This window comes from Panthera leo, chromosome F2 (assembly GCF_018350215.1).
Source record: "Panthera leo isolate Ple1 chromosome F2, P.leo_Ple1_pat1.1, whole genome shotgun sequence".
NCBI lineage: Eukaryota > Metazoa > Chordata > Mammalia > Carnivora > Felidae > Panthera > Panthera leo.
Window position 1 is genome coordinate 75,480,402 of NC_056695.1, and position 19,948 is coordinate 75,500,349.

General features: G+C 50.6%; 1 protein-coding gene across 12 annotated transcripts in view; it reads right to left on the reverse strand.

The window, feature by feature from the left end:
* Window positions 1-19,948, reverse strand: part of ZFAT (zinc finger and AT-hook domain containing) — a 253,317-nt gene that overhangs the window by 219,204 nt on the left and 14,165 nt on the right. For 11 of the 12 annotated variants that reach the window (XM_042923645.1, XM_042923643.1, XM_042923644.1 and 8 more), the window contains exon 2: window positions 3,635-3,811. In XM_042923645.1, the coding sequence (XP_042779579.1) occupies window positions 3,635-3,811 (177 nt within the window). Of the gene's footprint in view, window positions 1-2,312; window positions 3,417-3,634; window positions 3,812-19,948 lie in introns of those variants that run through there. The other variant, XM_042923651.1, reaches the window with a different exon arrangement.

The following is a 19,948-nucleotide window of genomic DNA, read 5'->3' on the forward strand; positions in this document are numbered from 1 at the left end:
AACAAAAAACAAAAGAGGAGGGAACACTTCCCAGCTAATTCTGTGAGGCCACAAACCATTCTGATTCCCAAACCAAAGACATCAGAGAAATGATCCTACCGTTATCTCTGCATCTAAACATAAATGTCTTCATCAAAATAGTAGCAGACCAACTCCAGCAGCATATTAAAAAGGACTATGCGGCGTCACCAAGCGGGGTGCATCCCAGGAAGTGACCCTGGGTATGCAAATGCATCCATACAAATCACCACATTCAGAGAATGAAGGGGAAAAAAAACCCACACGGTCATCCCCACAGAGTGATGGACCACGACTGCAGAGCAGGTAAGAGGGGGAACACGGGCCTGGTGGGCTGGCTGTCAGGGAGACGAACAGGAAGAGGGATCCCTAGGAAGAGGGGGGCCCGGGATGGCCTCCCGAGCAAACAGTCATCTCTTTCACTAAGATCAGTAACGAGGGCAAGGGTGGTGGAAATCAGTACACGTGTGTGTTAGAAAACACTGACGCACAGAGTTCCAGAAGATCTGTTCTCTTATCATTTATTCATTATTTAGAAATGAAATGAAAAATTCAGATTCTTTTACCTCATTCGCATTTCATTTTAGTGGGAAGAAAATCTTAATAAGCAAAGCTGAATAAAAATAGAATTAAGGGTTTGTAACAAGCTTTCTCAAAGTTCTCGACATGTTAATCCACGTGACTTCTCTCTGCCATATGAATTTTACAAAAGAGTTTATCCATTCTTCTGAGTCTACAGATGTTCAACCCCAGAGACAGGGGTTCTGATTAAATCAGCTCCTGAGTAAAGTTTTGGTTCCACCTGTCCGTTAAGCTACACTCTTTGGAAAGCCAAAGCGTCTTTTTCTTTCTTAAAGTTTATTTTCTTTATTTTTGAGAGAGAGCGAGAGAATGGCAGAGAGAGAGGCAGAGAGAGAATCCCAAGCAGGCCCCACGCTCAGCACAGAGACCAATGCAGGGCTCGAACCCACGACCCATGAGACTATGACCTGAGATGAAATCATCAGGTGCTCAACTGACTGAGCCACGTGGGCTCCCCAAGCCAAGGCATCTTAACTGCTCAACAGGAAGGCAGCCGTGGGGAATGTGGAAGTCATCAGGGATCCTCCAGTGAGGTCTGGAAGGATGAGCCTTACTCCCAGGCTGGGTGGCAGAGGGAGGCGTGGCTGAACTGTGAAGGCCTTAGCATTAGGCAGATTCTTTTTTCTTTTTTTTTTTTCCAGCTTTACTAAGGCATGATTGATAGCCAAAAATTGCATATACTTAGGTTATACAATATGTTTTCTTCAAGGTGTACAAGATGATTTAATGTCCATAATACCCTGTGAAATGCTCACCACAATGAACGATAGTAACCATTTTTCTTCTTTTGATGAGAACACTTAAGATTACTCTGTCTGCAAACTTCAAGTATACAATACAATGTTGTTTGCTGCACCTTAGATCCCTGGGACTTATTCACCTCAAAGTTTGTGCCCTCCAGACTATCATCTCTCCATCCCGCCACTGCCCGAAAGCCACTTTTCTATTCTCTCATTCTATGAATTCAGCTCTTTTGGATTCCACATCTACGTGCAATCATACAGGATTTGTCTTTCTGGGTCTAGCTTATTTCACTTAGGATAGTATCTTCCAGATTTGTCCATGTTGCAAATGGCAGGATCTTCTCCTTTTTTATGGCTGGATAATATTCCTCTGTGTGTGTGTGTGTGTGTGTGTGTGTGTGTGTGTGTGTGTCATTTTCTGTATCCATTCATCTGTTGACAGACACTTAGACTGTCCATTGTGAATAATGCTGCAATGAACACGGGAGTGTGGCTATCTCTTCAAGATCCTTCATTTCTTTTGGATGTATTTCCACAAGTGAGATTGCTGGATCATTTACTAATTCTACCTTTAGTTTTGTGAGGAACCCCCAAAGCGTTTTCCATAGTGGCTGCACCAATTTACATTCCCACCGACAGGACGCGAGGGTTCCCTTTTCTCCCCATCCTTGCCAGCACCTGTTGTCTTCCTGAGGGCAGCCGTTCCGAGGGCCGTGGGGTGATACCTCACTGTGGTTTTAACCTGCCCCTCCCGGATGGGTGGTGACACTGAGTATCTTTCCATGCACCTGTTGGTCGTCTGTATGCCCTCTTTGGGAAAATGTCTGTTCAGGTCTTTTGCCCGTTTTTAATCAAGCTATTGGGTAGATTCTTAATGACAAATTGACTTCCCTCCCCCTCCTCGTCCCCAAAGCAAAGAGAATCAAACGTGCGCTATCGGCTGAGATGTGATCATGTGTGACTTCCCACCTCAGTCCTGCTTTCTCGAAGTGGAAAGAGCTCACGAGGCCAGTGATGGAGCTGAAACACCGTGAACACAGCACTACCAGCTGCCGGTGACGAGGACACAGATTCTCCTGCTCCTCCTCATTCGCCATCACCAGTTTCAGGTGCTGGGTTCTCTCGGTTTCATCTTCCGCCACTAACAGTGACTTGCAGAACTTCCCTTAACTTCTCAACAACTTATTCCTCTGTCAGGTGTATTCCTCTGAGCTCCCTGGGAACGGCCAGAGGGACTCATTAACCAAAACATGTTTTGTCTGGACTCTCTCCTTGTTAACGACGTCAGACAGATGATCAATAAGCCAGTCTATTTAGAAATGCCAGCCTGAATATTCCCAGGAAAGAGCAGTCGGTTATCAGTGTGGCTAATGAATCCTGTGATGGAACACTGATGGCCACAGACTGCACTTCTGCACAGACGACTGGCCGTTGTCCCTCATCATATAAAAATAGTTTTGTGGGCTTTTTTTCCCCACTGTCGTTTGCAGCTACTCTTACCGGGCTACACATTGTCTTTGTCTGTGGGGACCTAATTACGGGGCCTAGATGGTTTCTCTAATCCATCCACCTGCCGCATCTGACGCCATTCAGTGGGAGATGTCTGGACGCTGCAGACAAGATGTATCTCACTTCACACACCGACTGTGAACCTGGTGGAGTCTGTGCGAACCAAAGCTTTGCCATTTGGATCCTTGTTCCAGGGTTACACGCTCAGTCCAGAAACGCGGGGTCTCAGATTATATATTCTTACACATTCATCACGTTATGTTGTCACAGCTTCCCTTCATTGTCTCCTGTGCCAGGCGTCATCCAATCCTCAGCACCCACCTGGTGACAGGCCTGTTCTCTTCATTTGTCAGGGCAGCATGGTGTGGCTCAGAGAAGCTATATCATCTGCCTCAGGTAATGCAACTGGTAGGTCCTAGAGCTGGCTGAGACCCCCACTCGTCCGACAACAAGCTCACGGTTCGTTTGTTTTTTTTACGCTGTTGGACACTATCCCCGCCTTTCATTCACTCAATCATTCATTCGTTCCTTCGTTCATTCTTCCTTCCAAAGCCAGAGAAGCACCTGCAGAGGCCAGGTACAGTGAATTCAAAACCACAACCTTATTTTGAACGGACCTACAACTGGACAACTGTTAACTGTTGGAGACAGGAACCTTCCGGGTTTCTATGCCCAGCAAACAGAAACCCAGCCTCGAAGGGCTGGCAGGCAAATCACAGCCATCGTCACCAGCAGGCACATCCGTGGCCGTGGCCCCTCACCCGGCACCCCGGGCCCCTTACCATCTCCGCTTTTGTGTGGGTTGGTGGGTTCAGGAGTGCTCAGAGGCCTGAGGGGAATGATGATCTCGTCTGCACTAACCCCTTCTCCTGCGTGCTTCTCAGAGACGTGGGAGAGGAGCTCCGACTGATTCGGTGAGAAAAGGTTACAGCATTTGCACATGAAGATGGCCGTGTTCTCTGTGAGCGGGGGGAGAAAAAGCAAACTGCGTTATTTCATCTGAACAAAAACAATGATTACTTCCAGTCGCCAAAGGAAAATATTGAAGGCTGCCCTTTTGAGCAATGGCCAGCCTCCACCTGACTGCATCCCTCTCGTGGATACCTCCACACCAGGCAGCTCACTTCTAACTTCAGGGGGCCCCAATTGCCAGAAAATTCTTTCTTCCGAAATTCAAAACCACCGCCCTCCCGGATAGCATCTGATACGGACTCCCCCGTTACCAAAGCCTACCAGACAGCCCAGATTCTGGCATCGACATGGCAACACGAAAGAACGAAACCCAGCCTTCAAATGAATGCACCGCACTGACAGCAATGAAGTGCTCCAGCGAGGCTCTCTCCAATTAGGTACCAGGAAAAAATTGATCAAAATAGCATTTCTCAAGAGCCGAGACACCTTGCACTGGCCGGCACAGGGACTGGAAACCAGAAGAATGGGAATCTGTTGATTTTTTTAAGCTACTTAATTCCTATTTGAAAGCAGTACCACCATTCACAAATATTTACTAATAGTCTGTTAGAGTTCATCCCATTATTCTAGGCAGGAAGACATAATGGGAAAACGCTCATTTTTAGTTGGATAAGATAACTGTAGGTACAGATAGGAATATTAAATTTAGGATCAAAAAATAATTAGAAGCTGGAATTTTTTTTGACAACAAGAACTGGTACGATGGACAGGACAATGGCTTTGAAGCCGCAGGGACCCAGACTACACTCCCAGCCCTACCCGTGAGTGCTGTAAAGCTGGGCGATCTCCGAGGAGTAGTGAGAACCCCTCGGTCGCTGGTACGAAACAGGACACGCAGCTCACGTGCCCACTCAGCGGTGGGAACACAGCAGGCACTCAGGAAACCACAGCACTCCACCGACCACGTGCCCGCGCCCACGTCACCCACACGGCTGGGCCCTCACCATCACTAGCCCCACGGGGCCTCTCCGTGCCGCCTGGCAGGCACACACGCTCCAGGCCACGTGCTCTCTGTGGAGGCTGGACGGATCTACAGCGATCCTAGGCCACCTCTAGGCCACCTGCTCTCCGTGGATGGTGAACAAATGTCTCAGACCCCTCCATTCCCACCGCCCATCCTCGCGTGCGGCCGCCGACCTTGGTTCCTATTTCACGTGCAGCCACCAGAAGACGGCCTCCAAGGGCTTCCTCCGCCACACCTGCCCGCCCACCTGCACCTTCACCCACCCACCCACCTGGCCTGACTCCTGCCGGTATGAAGGCTGGCACCAGCAGTGGCACAGATGGGGGGGGAGGGGACCCATGGGAGTGGGCTACCCCAGTGCAGGCAGTATCTTTACCACTGACACTGTTTAGAATTGGTGGATCAGGGAGATAGAAAAACAAAAAAGCAGACCAACACTTAAATGCTATGACGTCTGGGGCGCCTGGGTGGCTGGGTCGGTTAAGCATCCAACTTCGGCTCAGGTCGTGACCTCAAAGTTCATGAGTTCAAGCCCCATGTCGGGCTCTGTGCTGACAGCTCAGAGCCTGGAGCCTGCTTCAGATTCTGTCTCTCTCTCTCTCTCTCTCTCTCTCTGCCCCTTCCCTGCTTGCACTCTCTCTCAGAATAATTAAACTTTTTAAAAAATGTTGTCACTGCTTTAAAATTCTCCGAAGACAGTGCATCCTTAGTGCCTGCACCTGCCAAGAGGGTGCCACAGCCCACCCTGGAAGATCACTGGACAGGGGGGCAAGGCAACGGCCCCTCCCGCCCAACGACCGAGTTCCAGTAACTTCTTTCTCCAGAACACCAATCCTTCCTCTCTGCCACTTGCCATACGCTTACTTCTCCCATCTTAACACCAGACTCTCTCTTGCTCTCCACCCCCTTGCCCTCCCCCACCCCTATTTTCCTCCTCCTTCTCCTCACGGCAAGATTCCCCTCCCAGAAGGAGGAGACAGGAAAGAAAGGCATTGAGCCTGCTGGCCACTGCCACAGTGAGGACGGAGCCCCACCAGGCACCGGAGCTGCACAAGTAACCCCCTCTGGATCCAAAGGAAGGGCTTCTCCACGAACGAGCAGGAGGGGTGGCGACCTAAGAGAACTGTCCCCGACCAAACAACACCAGAAACAGAAATGTAACAAAGCAGAACACTGCTTCTTCAGTGGCACTCTCGTGAATAGTGTCAATCGATATTTTATTTTTTCCAAGAAATGCTTTATTCCTAAGGAGCCCAAAATGCTTCCCATTCAAAGAGGAAGAGATTACAGCAACACTTCTTGTCTTTCTACGAGGCCACGTTGTTTTCAACACGCTTCCTGCTGACCCAACAGCGATCTCATGACTCAGGCAGAAAAGGGTTTGTAATCCCCCTCCCACCGGTAAGGAAACCGAGGCTGAGAGAGGACAAGCAGGCTGCCCGAGTCACGGTCCACAGGAAGCAGACACCAGACTCTCTGCGACCCGCTTCTGATGTGAGCTGGTTCGGCTACACCCCGTGAGTGGAGTTCCTTCAAGTCAGGCTAAAATCCTCACCGTCGTAACCAACAGCATCTGAAATGAAAGTCATTCCAAAGAGCATAATCCCCAAACCACTGATCAAGTTCTTCCCTGTTCACTGTAGTACGTCCTGAGCAGCAGGCACAGGTGCGCCCCCTGCAGGCCCCGGGGCAGAGAGGACTCTGGCGGGAGCCCCCCAAGGAGCAGGCCCCAGCTGCCCAGGGGAGGCGGACACGTCAGGGAACAGGTGCATCTTACGGTTTTTGCGAAACTACTTCCCAACAGACCTGTACGGATTATCGGTTTCTGTGACGCTTTCAGGAGAAGGAGAATTCTGTGACATTTCACGCAACAGAACTTTCGGGGGCCACAGAGTTATGGGGAGGGGTCTCCGCTCACAGGCATACCAGGCACTGTCTAGAGACCAGACAAATAAGACTACCTTTGCATCTATGTCTGGCCAAGTGCTGGAGGCTGCTGCAAGTCAGCCGCCACCATCGCTCAGCGGTCGGGCGAGTCTGCCACACTGTAAGGCTGGCACCTGACCTCGGCTGCCTGCTGTCAAGGAGCACGTGCTTCCCCAGAGCCTGCTGCACGTCCGCTCCACGACGCGGGTGGAGGCTAGACCTGGAGATCCCAAGGTGTGGGCAGAGGTAAGGACACGTGACCCAGGAGGTTCAGAGAGGCTGCCCTCCCCTCGGCCACCCAGCCAGGGAAGCGCAGAGTCAAGGTGGAATGCAGCCTTACCTGACCTGGGCCCGGGTCTCCCCGGAGCCACGTGGCCCTGCCAAGGTCGGCACCGCTAAGGAACGCAGCCGTGGAACAGCCCACAGGCCCACACGACTGCCCCGAGCTGCACCAGCGGGCGGGCTCTATTTTGCCACCGACCGGGCAACCTTGAGTTTTTTTTTTAAGATTTTCTTTTTAAGTAATCTCTACACCCAACGTGGAGCTCAAAGTCACAACCCCGAGACTACAAGTCGCACGCTCTACAGACTAAGCCGGTCAGGTGCCCTGATTCAACCCTGGATTTAAGAGTGGCTGCTTCCAGAAGCCCAGAGAGAACACACCGCAGGCCTCCGAGAAGGAGGGAAACCGTGCCCTCCGTAAAGATGCTCACAAAGCAAAATGCCAACACGTGGGAAGAGAGTGGCAGATCAGACTGCCTCCCCCCAAACATGGAGAACTGCTATCCCACCAAAATAACAACAGGGGAGCTATTTTCATTTTTTATAGTGGACGAATATGAAAAAATGTATCTTATACCCTGAAAAACAATCATAATTATGTTGTCAGCTCATTCTGATGAAGATGCTATAATTTGGATGCATTTTTAGGTCCAATTACTGTGCACTCCTCCTCAACAAAAGAATTCAGAGAGAAAATCACACGTTCAACACAAAGAAAATCACAGAAGTTTGGGGTCTGAGTGTTCAATTTCTATGAAGTATTTGCCAGTTTTGGCCAACTACTCTATACTATTAAGAAGGAAAATCTCCAAATAATTGCATAAGCAAGTCCCCATTTCTAAACTCTGATGTGCAAACACTCCAAGCCAGGAAAAGCCACATCCTGTCTGTGACCTCTGACTCCACCCGCTTACCACCACCCTGTCTGGGGACCTCAGATGAGCAAGCCTCTGACCCCACTCCCTGAAGAAGGTCATGAAGTAGAATGGGTTTGTAGGTCCCGGGAGGTTGGTTAGGCCCCTGGGACGCCGGGGAGGGTCACTGGGAGCTAACAGGTCCCACCTCTTACTCTGGCCACAGGCAACACACAGGTGAGCTAAAGCTGGCCTGCTCCCAAGGGGACTTCCCCACAAATCTCAGGCCCTTGAGTAAACAGTCTGTTCAGCCTTGAGCTGAAGTCACATGCTTCAGCCAGCTCACAGGCTGCTCCGGCCCCAGCACACAATCAAGGGCATGCTGTCCCTTTTGCTGCTGTCCTTTGTAAGTCCATCTCCTCTGGGACACTCAAGGTGGCATGACCAGAGCAGGACAGCATTCAGGCATCCCAGGTCTCCTGGTCCTACAACAGAGTTTTTTATTTTATTTTATTTTATTCTATTTTATTTTATTTCATTTTATTTTATTTATATTATTATTAGTATTATTATTATTGCTATCATCATCAAAATCATCGTAATACAGCTAAATAATACAGAGCCCTGTAGAACAGAGACAGCCCCATTATCTTCCCCTTGAGGATAACGGCATCACTGAGCAGTTTGCTGTGCATCACAGGAGACAGAGAGACAAAGAAACATCATGCACGCCTATCCTTCCCCTCCCCTCAGGGGCCCTAATGCCCTGGCCCCTCCACCCTCCGTCCACCCTGCCCTCCACCCCAGTCCCTCTCCCAGCACTGAGCTCAGGACGACAGCCACCCTACAAGAGCCAAAGCCCATAGACCACACTGCTGCCCACTCCCATCCCTGTGGGCAAAGGCCGAGCAGGGTTCCACCCGGACCAGGCAATTAAGGAAGCACCCCTCCCACTCCCTGCTGGGCTGGGGTCAGAGGAGGCCCTGTGGGGAGCCTGAACCCCCATCCTGCCCAGCAGTACTGGGGCACATCTTCCCGCAGGCATCAACAGAGGCCAAGGAGGGAGCCTGGAGTTCTACCTACCCTCACTGGCAGTGGCGAAGCAACACCCCAAGTCTGCACCAGAGCAGCGTCAGGGGGCCTGCTAAAACAGAAGATTCGGAGAGGATCCAGACTCTCATTACACCTAAAATGCTCGGAATTCAAGAAAAAGTCATTCCTCATAATTTTTCAAGCATCAACACAGAATGGAAAAGACAGAAGAAAGAAATCAAGGACCTCAAAGATGGAACAAGGAAAAGCACACAATCTGATTAACAGGGAAAACAGACTGAAAAACCTGAACGGGGCCTCAGGGACGTGTGGGACTATAACTGAAGATCTAACCTGTGTGGCACCAGGGTCCCAAAAGAGGAGAAAGACAGTGGGGCTGGGAAAGGATTCGGGGAAATAATGGCTGAAAATTTCCCAACTCTGACAAAAGACATAAACCCACACGTTCAAGAAGGCCAGCGAATCCCAAACAGGATAAACCCAAAGAAATCTACGCCAAGGCACATGATAATCAAAACTTCTGAAAACTGGAGACAAGGGGGACCCCAGAGAACAGCTTCCCATGTGGGAAACTATCTGAGTGACAGCAGATTTCCCAACACACACAACGCGGGCCAGAAGGAAGTGGCACTTGTTCGAGTGCAGCAAGGAAGCAAGTGATCACCTCGATTCTACATCCAGCAAAAACGTCCTTCAGAAATAAAGGGGAAACCGAGCCATTCCCAGAGGAAGGAAAAGTAAAAACGCTGTCCAGCAGACTTAACCTCTAGGAATGGCTAAAGGGAGTTCCCTGAATAGAAAGAAAACGATAAAGCAACGAATCTTGGGACATCAAAAGGGAAAAAAGTACAAAGGGAAGTGTAAAAATACGGGCAAATGCATCAGATTTTCCTTTTTCTTTTAGTTTCCTGAAGTATTTTTGACAGTTGAAGCAAAAAGCAGAAGTCCGTCTGATGTGGTTCTCAATATATGCAGAAGAAACATTTGCGACAACGACAAGCGGAGGGTACAGAGGGCATATAGGGCGGTAACATCTCTACTCCTCACGCACGCCGGCAAAACGTCAACAAGACTTCTGCCTGTGGACTGAGGGGGTGGCTACGCGAACCCACACACGTGATAAGAAGGGACCAGAACTATGCGCGCACATCGTACCACACCAACTCCTCGCTCTGATACTGCACAAGAGTTACATAAGACGTAACTCGGGTGGGGTTGAGCTGATGAGAAAGCTCTGGAGCTACACAGTGGGGATGGCTGCACAGCACTGTCAGTGTCCTTAAAGCCACTAAGCTGTATTCCTAAAAACGGTCAAAATGATATATTTCATGCTATGTATATTTTATCAAAAAACAAATGGAGTAAATCAGGCAAAGGGTATACGAGACTTCTCAGTACTATCTTTGAAACCTCCCAGAAGGTATTTCAAAATACAAAGTTAAACAAATAAAAAGTGGGGCGCCTGGGTGGCTCAGTCGGTGGGGCGTCCGACTTCGGCTCAGGTCACGATCTCACGGCTCGTGAGTTCGAGCCCCGCATCAGGCTCTGTGCTGACGGCTCGGAGCCTGGAGCCTGCTTTGGATTCTGTGCCTCCCTCCCTCTCTCTGCCCCTCCCCTGCTCGCTCTCTGTCTCTCTCTCTCCCTTCTCTCTCAAAAATAAATAAACATTAAAAAAATTTTTTTTAATAAAAATAAAAAAATAAATAAAAAGTACCGTGGCAGACAAAACAGACCTCTGCCTACCAGTGTGGCTCCTCCAGAAAGGACGCTGAACTTGAGAAGCGGCGTGTATCCTGCCTGACGTATCCACAACTCCATCCAATCCCAAACACCCTATGAGAAATCTAGGGCTCAGGAGGGTGGGGTGAGGTGGCTGGGCAGAAAGGGGTCAGTCCAGGTCCCTGTGCCCACCTCTGTGGGATAGCGGGGTGATACGGGCTCTGAAGGGCTGGCATCCCACGTCTATGTCAAGCACCTTCCGCCCCCGGAGCCCCCATTCCCTGTAGCCGGAGCCCCACCCAGCCCAACGCCGTCCATCTTACCCTCAGCAATGATGCCGCTGGGGACACAGTAGGCACTCAATAAATGTGACACGAACTGATGATTCTAAACATGCTTAAACATTTATCAACGCTCACAAGAAGACAAAATGCTACATTACCAGACTATTAGATTACTCTATTTAAAAGCTTTAGTTTAAAAAAAAAAAAATCTCTTTCCTCTTCTGGGTTAGTATAAATCACCCTCTGCTTTGTAACTATCTTCTACTCAGATTGATGAACTTCAAAGAGAGTTCAACAGCCAAAACTCAGATCCTATTAAATTATCTATCTTATGAAAACAGTAGGGCTGGCAAATTCTTTCAGAGTTAAATATTTTTGTTTTCTTGTTTTTCACTCGCCCTTAAGTTATTAAATTCGTAAGAGCTGGCAGCTTTCCAATAAGAGTGGAAATATTTTAACAACATAAAGCCAGATTGCTGTCACAGCCAATGTGATGAAAAAGGCTCATTGCGCAGCTTCGTACAATCAAAAATACCTCTTCCTTTTATCTTCAGGAAAAGAGGCTTGGGTCAGGACACGACATTGTCTTCCATTTAGTTTATTTATTTTACAGAACCTTCCACCAGCTGTGGATGCGCCACATACATCATCATCGTCACCACGATGACCGGGAACTTGCGGTAACCAAACACACAGGCGATTCGATGAGGAAGAAGTAAAAGACCAGGGAGCTGAAATCAATTAAACCCTCGTCACCAGCCGCACCACACAAGGCTCACGCTGTACTTAATCTTACAGCCATCCTAAGAAATGGGTTTTATTATTGTATTTCCTCAAATCTAAGACAACACCCATTTTAAGAGGCACTGATACTTTACATACCACTAAAAAAGATGAAAACGCTGCCAAATAAACTAAGACACACTGGTTTCTTATCACACAGGCTGTAAGACAGCTCCTGATTTTAGCGATGCTACAACGCGAGTCTTTGAGTCAACGGGACTCGGTAACACTTCCAGATTCCCACGGAAGTGCAGCTCGGTCTCAGTGCTGGGAGGGAGGGCGGGCGCGAGCCCAGGAGAGCCTGACTCGAGCCTCGCTCTTGTCCCAGCACCCCCAACACACCCTGGGGTTGGGGGCTCCACTTCCGGGCTTACTTCCGTGACGGTATTTGAAACCCTGCTTTCCAGAAAGAGGACAAGACAAACATTTTCTGAATGCCAGCACTTTCACACTCCGTCGCGTGTGATCCTGACAAGCAGGGCTGTCGCTAACAGACGCCTCCAGGAGAAAGGGGGTAAATGCACCCCTTCCTCAAGACGCTAGCTCCCCCTGTCAGAAAGTGGTCACAATATACTGATTTTCTTGAAACATTGACACTTTCCTACCATTTGCAGAAAGCTGCCATAAGGAATACACAAATATATGAGGTGAATGAGTCCCCTTAGATGTGTTGCCCTGGTGCAGTGTGCAGTCGACACAGCTGTACAAGGCGGTCTTCCTACGTAAGTAAGCCGTGAAGACATCACTATCCCCTGTTACAGATAAGAATGCTATCACTTGTACGAGAGGATCAAATTCAGGTCTACGTGGTTCCAAAGCCACTCGGTCAGTGCAAAAGAAACGGACAAATTAGGAAGGAACACATCTTGTACATGCATGCATGTGGGCATGTGTCTATACAGGAACATACTAACCACACGCCACAGGAAAGCATGTGGAGGAAGACTTCGCAGGAGGGGAGGCAGAGCTGGCCCAGGAGATGGTAGGACAGCTTGAGGCAGGAGAAGGGAGCTCCCAAAACGAGGACTAGAAGCCAGCCAACAAGGGCAGAGCACAACCCTTGAAAAGCCTTCAGAGTAGAGAGGGGGAGAACAAATCCAAGGTAGGGAGGCACATGAGGGTGCCTTTGGAGGCAGACAGCAAGTCCTGGTCCGCGGAAAACCCACCGGGGAAGCCTGCCCAGGAGTGGCGAGGCCACCGGCCCCCACGGCAGGAGGCCCGTCCCGAGGGAGGCAGGAGCAGCGAGGCACACGGACGGCTGCCCCATCAGAACGGGGCCGCCTCCCAGCTCAAAGGAGGCCAAAAAGCTGAATCTGTATTTGGAATTTCTGGGGTTTTAAACACTGGCAACTGAATGAGATTTTTCTGCAAAAACAAAACAAAACCCAACCTGTGCAGGCCAAACAGATCAAGTTCGTGGGTTAGACCTGTCCTGAGGGCTTCCAAATGCAACCTCTGAGAAGAGGTTTTCCGTGCAGGTGACCTGAGGGCTGCAGCCAGCCTGCCGGGGAAAGACGGGGAGCCCTGTCCGAGGAAACAGAGATGGACAGACGGAGGCAGAGTGCGGGCTGCAGACTCTCTTCCTAACCAGCCATCCCCCAATACCCAGGAACACTTCCTGGCTCTGGGCAGGCATATTCAAAGGCCAGCTACCCTTCGTTTCAGAGATCTCCACAGTCGTGATCACACGGGTGAGCATCCGAGAAAGAAACGAAATTTTTAAAGCCCGCTTAAATAGGTATTAGAAATAAAGGGATAGTAAAGTAAGGGACAAAATAAGGTCTCCCTCTTGCGGGGAGGTAGACATTGACCCCAGGCAGTTTGGGCCAAACGCTAGCTGGAAGAAGCAGCGAGGCCACAGCTGCGGACACTGAGCTGGAGACACAGACTCTGGACACGGGACAAAACGTTTCCCACGGCTGATGATGTGTCGATATTTCTCTCTGAGGTGATTAGACACGTGGCTGGCCAGGCAAGGGTAGACGAGACGTTATGCCTTATGCCTCTCTGCCATTCTCTCCAAATGAAACATTAGAATGACAAAGAAAAGCGCACAGTATTCAGATAACAAAAAAGAAGAAAGAAGGAAAACAAAAAAAAAGAGGAAATTGGTTTAACCAGCAGAGCAAGACAGATTCCGATTCGGAATCAGTAAGAAAAAGGCATTCTCTCCACAAAAGTTATACCCAGCACAACACGATGCCTGGTGGGTGTGGACAGCCTAGCCTTGAAGTGCCACATTCCAGAACTACACATGGGCGGGCCAGGTGCGCAGAGGGCCCAGGATTAGGGGAGGCCAGGCAGAAAAAGGCACCGGAGCTCCCAAAGCTGGGGGTTCGAGGAAAGTCCCCACGTCAGCCATGGGAAGGGGAGACACGAAGACTTCGTGGCCCAAAGTAGCACCCTCAACCTTCCCTGCCCAACCCAGCCACAGAATAATATTATACTGCCTCCTTCGCTCACACAGAGCTTCATGTCTGTGGGCCCTTGATCCTCCCCACCGACCCGTGAAGGAGCGAAGTCGATGCTCCCACCCCAATCGTCATCACCCTCATCATCCTCCTCCCCATCATCATCCCAATTTATGGAGGAGAAAGCAAGGGCTCAGAGAAGTTAGTGAATTGCCAAGGAAACCAGCCCGATAAATCACAAGGTCAAAACTTGACCCACACCTTCCAACGGGCCACTCGCCTGGTGGCCAACATGTGCCGGGACAGCACGTTATTTCCTGTAACAGGACAGCAGGTCACTGGGAGGAGCCCAAGCCCCGGTCCCCCACCCACAGCCCGCATCAAGCTTAGAGAGACACTTCCAACCGCTAATTACAACGAAGAAGAGGCGCTACACCAAAAGGGGGGACTTTGCCCTCTGCGTGTCTGTCATAATTTAGTACAGCAATTCACTCCAGGGAGCGGCGAGCTGGAAAATGAGAGCTCCAGACGTGGGTGCTGCCCACCCAGACCACACACTTAGTAAGCGTGTCCACTGCACGGCTTGGCAAGAGGTCTAGAACTAGGAAACAGAGGGCCACCACATACAGGACAAACGGCTTTGTTAGCAAATCACAAAACAGAAAACAAAAACATGGGTTGTTACCAACAGGCAGGAAACGAGTGGCCGCCATACACGTGCTAGCAACACCCTCTGGTGGCCGATCAGGGCACTACAGCCTCCGTTCACGGGACGGAAGAAGTTGGCCATAATGAAAACGTGGCTAGCATTTACTGATCCTAATTCTGCCAGGCGCCGTAGTTTGCCCGTCACCCACTTAACCTGCACATCAATCCAGGGAGGGAGGGGCTGCTGTCCCCACTTTAGATGCACAAGCTGGGCCCAGGGAGGTGACCAAAAGGCACACGGCAGGCAGGTGAGCACACAGCAGAAGCAGAGCTCACCCCCCTCCCCCCAACCCCAGGCCGAGTGCCCATCCTAAGTGAGTCCCCATGTGACGCTGCTGCTTGTCCAGTGGGGGCTGGGTCCATCCTGGTCAGCCCAGCAGGTGAATCAGACCCAACTGCAGCCAGCCACGGATTCTCTGTCCTCATCAGCATCAGCCACTGCCCACCCAATTCTGCATCTGCACAAAAGTTATTCTCATGTCTTACGGTGCCTTCCCATTTACAGCCGCGTTTCTGTGCGGCACTGATGCTGAGCCGGAGAAGCCGGACTCCGAGGACAGGCGAGCCTCCGGTCACACGAAGCAGAAAAGCAACATGATTCCTCGCACTCTCTGAGTCAGGCTGGGGTCACCCTTACTCGAGGTCCTGGGGTCGAGGCTTCTAGGGTATGGCAGGGTTCTGTTTGGGCACACGGCGAGTTCAGTCTGTGAACATTTCCTGGAGCTGTTTGTCTATTCCGACATACCTTTCTACAGGGTGCTATACATCAACTTAAAAAATTTACACAGCACATTTTAAAGGTAAAGACGTAAGGTAAAACGTAAACTCTGATTCACAAGTGAATCTCTTATTTAAAATGACACATGAGGGGCGCATGGGTGGCTCAGTTGGTTAAGCGTCCGACTTCGGCTCAGGTCATGAGCTCACGGTTCATGGATTCAAGCCCCATGTCCGGCTCTGCACTGACAGCTCAGAGCCTGGAGCCTGCTTCAGATTCTGGGTCCCCCCCCCACCTCTCTCTCTGTGTCTCTCAAAAAAGGGGCATCTGAGTGGCTCAGTCGGTTGAGTATTTGACCTCGGCTCATGTCACAATCTCACAGTTCGTGGGTTCGAGCCCCGTATTGGGCTCTGTGCTGACAGCTCAGAGCCCGGAGCCTGCTTTGGCTTCTGTGTCCCCCCTCTCCCTCTGCCCCTCCCCCGCACATGCTCCGTCTCTCAAAAAGTGAATAAAGATTAAAACAATTAAAAAAATAAACATTGAAAAAAAATGTCTTTAGTTAACAAAAGAGAATAAAATAAAATAAAATAAAATAAAATAAAATAAAATAAAATGACACATGAAGTGAGAGAGAAGGGCAGCCATGAAGCCCAGACCTAGATGTGAACCCACCTCTGCCCAAGCAGCCACGTGACCCTGGCCCCTGTGTGTACTTGGGCCTGTTGGGCTTCTGTCTCCTCGTCCGCTGTGGAGGGACACCATGAAGGCAACGTGCCCAGCTCGGTGACCGATACCTCGGTGACCGGCACAGCCCAGACCAATACCTCCAAGGGCAGCAGAAAGGGCAGCAGGCTAGTCAGGGCCTGGGTCCCCCAGCCCCTAACTGGCTCCCACCTCCAATATGACAGGTTCTATGTAAGTCTCTGAATCTCTACAGGCTCGAAACAGAAGTGGCCTTCAAATGTTTTAAAGTGAAACCTGGTCTTCAAGCCTCCTCCGAAGGCTAATGTGCAGAGAGAGAGCCAGCCAGAGTCACCAGCCACCGGGGCCACGGTCACCAGCCACGGGGGCCAGAGCCAGGGAGGAGACAGCCCCGCCCAGCGACTGCCTCCACTGGGGCCGGCAGGCCCGCCACACCCACAGATGATCTCCAAGGTGCCCTCCCAGCCCTGAGGTTCGGAGGGCTGAAGCTCCCAGCCGCGCAGGCGCTAATTTGTGGCATTATCGTCTCGCGTCTCATAAAATGCTGATGAACACAGCAGCTTCTGTGACTCACAAAGTTAACGTTTTTATTCAATGCAAGGGAGAAATCCCATGGGTGTTCCTGTGCTGAAAGTGGATTAACAAAATAAAATGAGAAATGCTCCGGATCAGCTATAATTAACGCTGGGCCAACAGTTGCTCTGTAATTTTATGCGTCCACATTTCTTCCATGTTGAAACTTGGCAGAATTTTTTTTAAGCTATTTTTAAGCGCTCTCCGAGGGAGAGCCTTGGGCAATGGAGTATACGTGCATCGAACATAATCCTATGTGAAGAGCTGGGCCCCTTCCTCAGGACGGCATCACGAATAATGTATGTGAACGGGAACCGCCCCCCATCACCCAGTTCCCCACCTACAGGCCGCAGCGCTATCCCCACCCCAGCGGACGGGTGGGAAGCTCTGGGGAGGTGGGGAGTCCCCCGCACATGACCAAGGCGGCTCGGGAACTCTCAGGCCACGCCCCGAAGGTGACCGTGTCTCTGGGATCGTTTCCACGAGAAAAACAAAATGTGCAAAATCTCACAGCGTGTTACAGTACATTTGAGCACAGTGATGCCCACGGCCACCGCCTACCAGGCCTCTGGCTTTCCGGTGTTTGCTTTTTTGTTGTGTTAGTTTATTTTGGTTCCTTTGTGTGTCTGAGGAGCCTTGTATCTAACTTGTGAAGGGAAAGGGCTGCCTTAGGCCAGCTTTCAGCACTGGGCCTCAGGTCCGAAACTCTGGATTCAAACCCCACATCTCAGTGCAGCTTCAGAGTGGGTAGAGTCCCCTTCACTTCTAAAACCTGCAGGCACTCAGGGAGAAAAGGAGACAATCGAAGGTGCCTGATGACCTCGTAAGGACAATATGGGGGTGGGGGATGTGATCACGGGGTAAACAGTGGGAAAAGGGTCTTGTCGACAGCTAAACACGGTGCAGATGCAGAACAGAACGGGCATCTCTTAAGTCCAGGGAAGTCTGGCTGGTTGGCTGAATCTTCCGACCATGTTGCTGCTTCCTCTGCTATCCACCTACCACTGGTGGTATCTGGTAAAGGGAAGCCAGTGTGGGGGTCCTACATACACACACACATATGCACACACAAGTGCACACGTGTGCATAACGTGTGTGCACATACACACATACATGTATAAATATGCTAAGCACATGCATATACACACATGCATGAATGGACACGTGTGCATAATATATGTGCACATACACACATAACACACAGGCACAAATGTGCGTGCATATACACATAACATGCGTGCACAAGTGCACACATATGCGTAACACGCATGTGCATATACGCACATGCATGCACAAATGCACAGGTGTGCATAACATGCATGTGCATACACACATAACATACAGGCACAAACGCACATGTGTGGGTAGCATTTGTGTGTACTATATGCACACATAGACACACATAACATACATGCACAAATGCATGTGCACGCATAATACATGCACATACACACATTACACAAGTACATACGTACCACAGATGCGCACACACACACACACACACACACTTCCCATAGGGAAAGAAAAGACAGGCCATTCAGAAGCGTTCCGAGGAATGGATATAAACGCCACAGCATGAATGAGGACAGCGAGTAGAAAGCCAGGCTCTGAGAAGAGAAAGCACCACAAGGAAGGGGAGAAGGAAGGTGGGGAAACAGGGGAAGCAAGCGGAGCCAGAGTGTGAGGTAGGCTGGCACTTGGGGGAGCAACGGGGGGCCCTGGGCGGCAGGAGCCCAGCCGGGGCTTCGGTTCCCACAAGGAGATCGCAGACCCAGCTGTGGAGGGAGGGACCACTTACTCGGAGGCCCCCAGACTCCTCCCTCTCCAACAGGGGTTCAAATTCTCCCCACACTTCCCACAGTGTCTTCCTGCCGCACCCCAAGTCCTCAGGGGAAGGAAGAGCCAGGGCCCCAGGGATGGGGTGATGCCAGGTCACTGTAGCCAGTGTATCATGACCGGACCTGTTTGTTTGGGTTTTTTTATTTATTTTGAGAGAGAGAGAGAGAGAAACATGCGCACAGGCATACAAGCGGATGAGGGACATAGAGAAAATCCCAAGCAGGATCCACACTGTCAGTGCAGAGCCTGACGTGGGGCTCACACCCACAAAGTGTGAGATCATGACCTGGGCCGAAATCGAAAGCCAAATGCTCAATGATGGAGCCCCCCCAGGGGCTGTTTATTAACTGGACACGGCCAGCCCTTGTCTCCTCACTCTGCCGCCCTGGTTATTTTAATTTTTTTTTTTAACATTTATTGATATTTTGAGAGACAGAGCGTTAAGTAGGGGAGGGACAGAGACAGAGGGAGACACACAATCCGAAGAAGGCTCCAGGCTCTGAACTGACAGCACAGAGCCCAACGTGGGGCTTGAACTCACAGACCGTGAGATCATGACCTGAGCTGAAGTCGGACGCTTAACCGACTGAGCCCCCCAGGCACCCCCCGCCCTGGTTATTTTAAACAACTGACTCAGTTCCTTCGGACATCGCTCCAAGGGTGCCTCCTGGCACACCACGGTGGAGACGCCACCAGCCCGGTCCCCAGTTCTGCAGTCTAGTCACACACCCCATGACGAGCAAACCGGGCAAAAACAAAGCCCTTAGAAAAGCTGGTGCTCGCCCACCCCTTCTCCTGACTGGGCAAGGTTTCGACTGAACACACACGTGATGCACACCTGCCTGCACAAAGCGGGGTACGAGGGGCCGGGAGGGAGAGAGGCACAGAGCGGCTCTTCCAGGGCTCAAGCTGGACAATCGCGGGGGACAAGCAGGCTTGTATAAGCATGACCTCTTGGGCAGGCAGACGTGGCTCAGTGCACACTCTGTGCCTACAACGTGTCGGGCACATTTCCCGCCCAAGGAGCTCTGGGATGGACCGCCACTCAGCCGCCAGGGCTCAAGATGCCCAACCAAGCCCACACTGTCCTGCAGAAACAGGGCCACTGGCGGGATCTCAAATTCTCCAGCAGCCACGGTGAAACAAAAAGAAACAAGTGAAATCAATTCTCACGTGTCTTCTGTAATACAGTATATCCAAAACACTACTATTTTACTTACAATCCGTTTTTAAAAGAGCAATGAGAAATTTCACATTCTTTCGTTTTTTCTTTTTGCACCACACCATCGTAACCCGGTGTGTATTCTC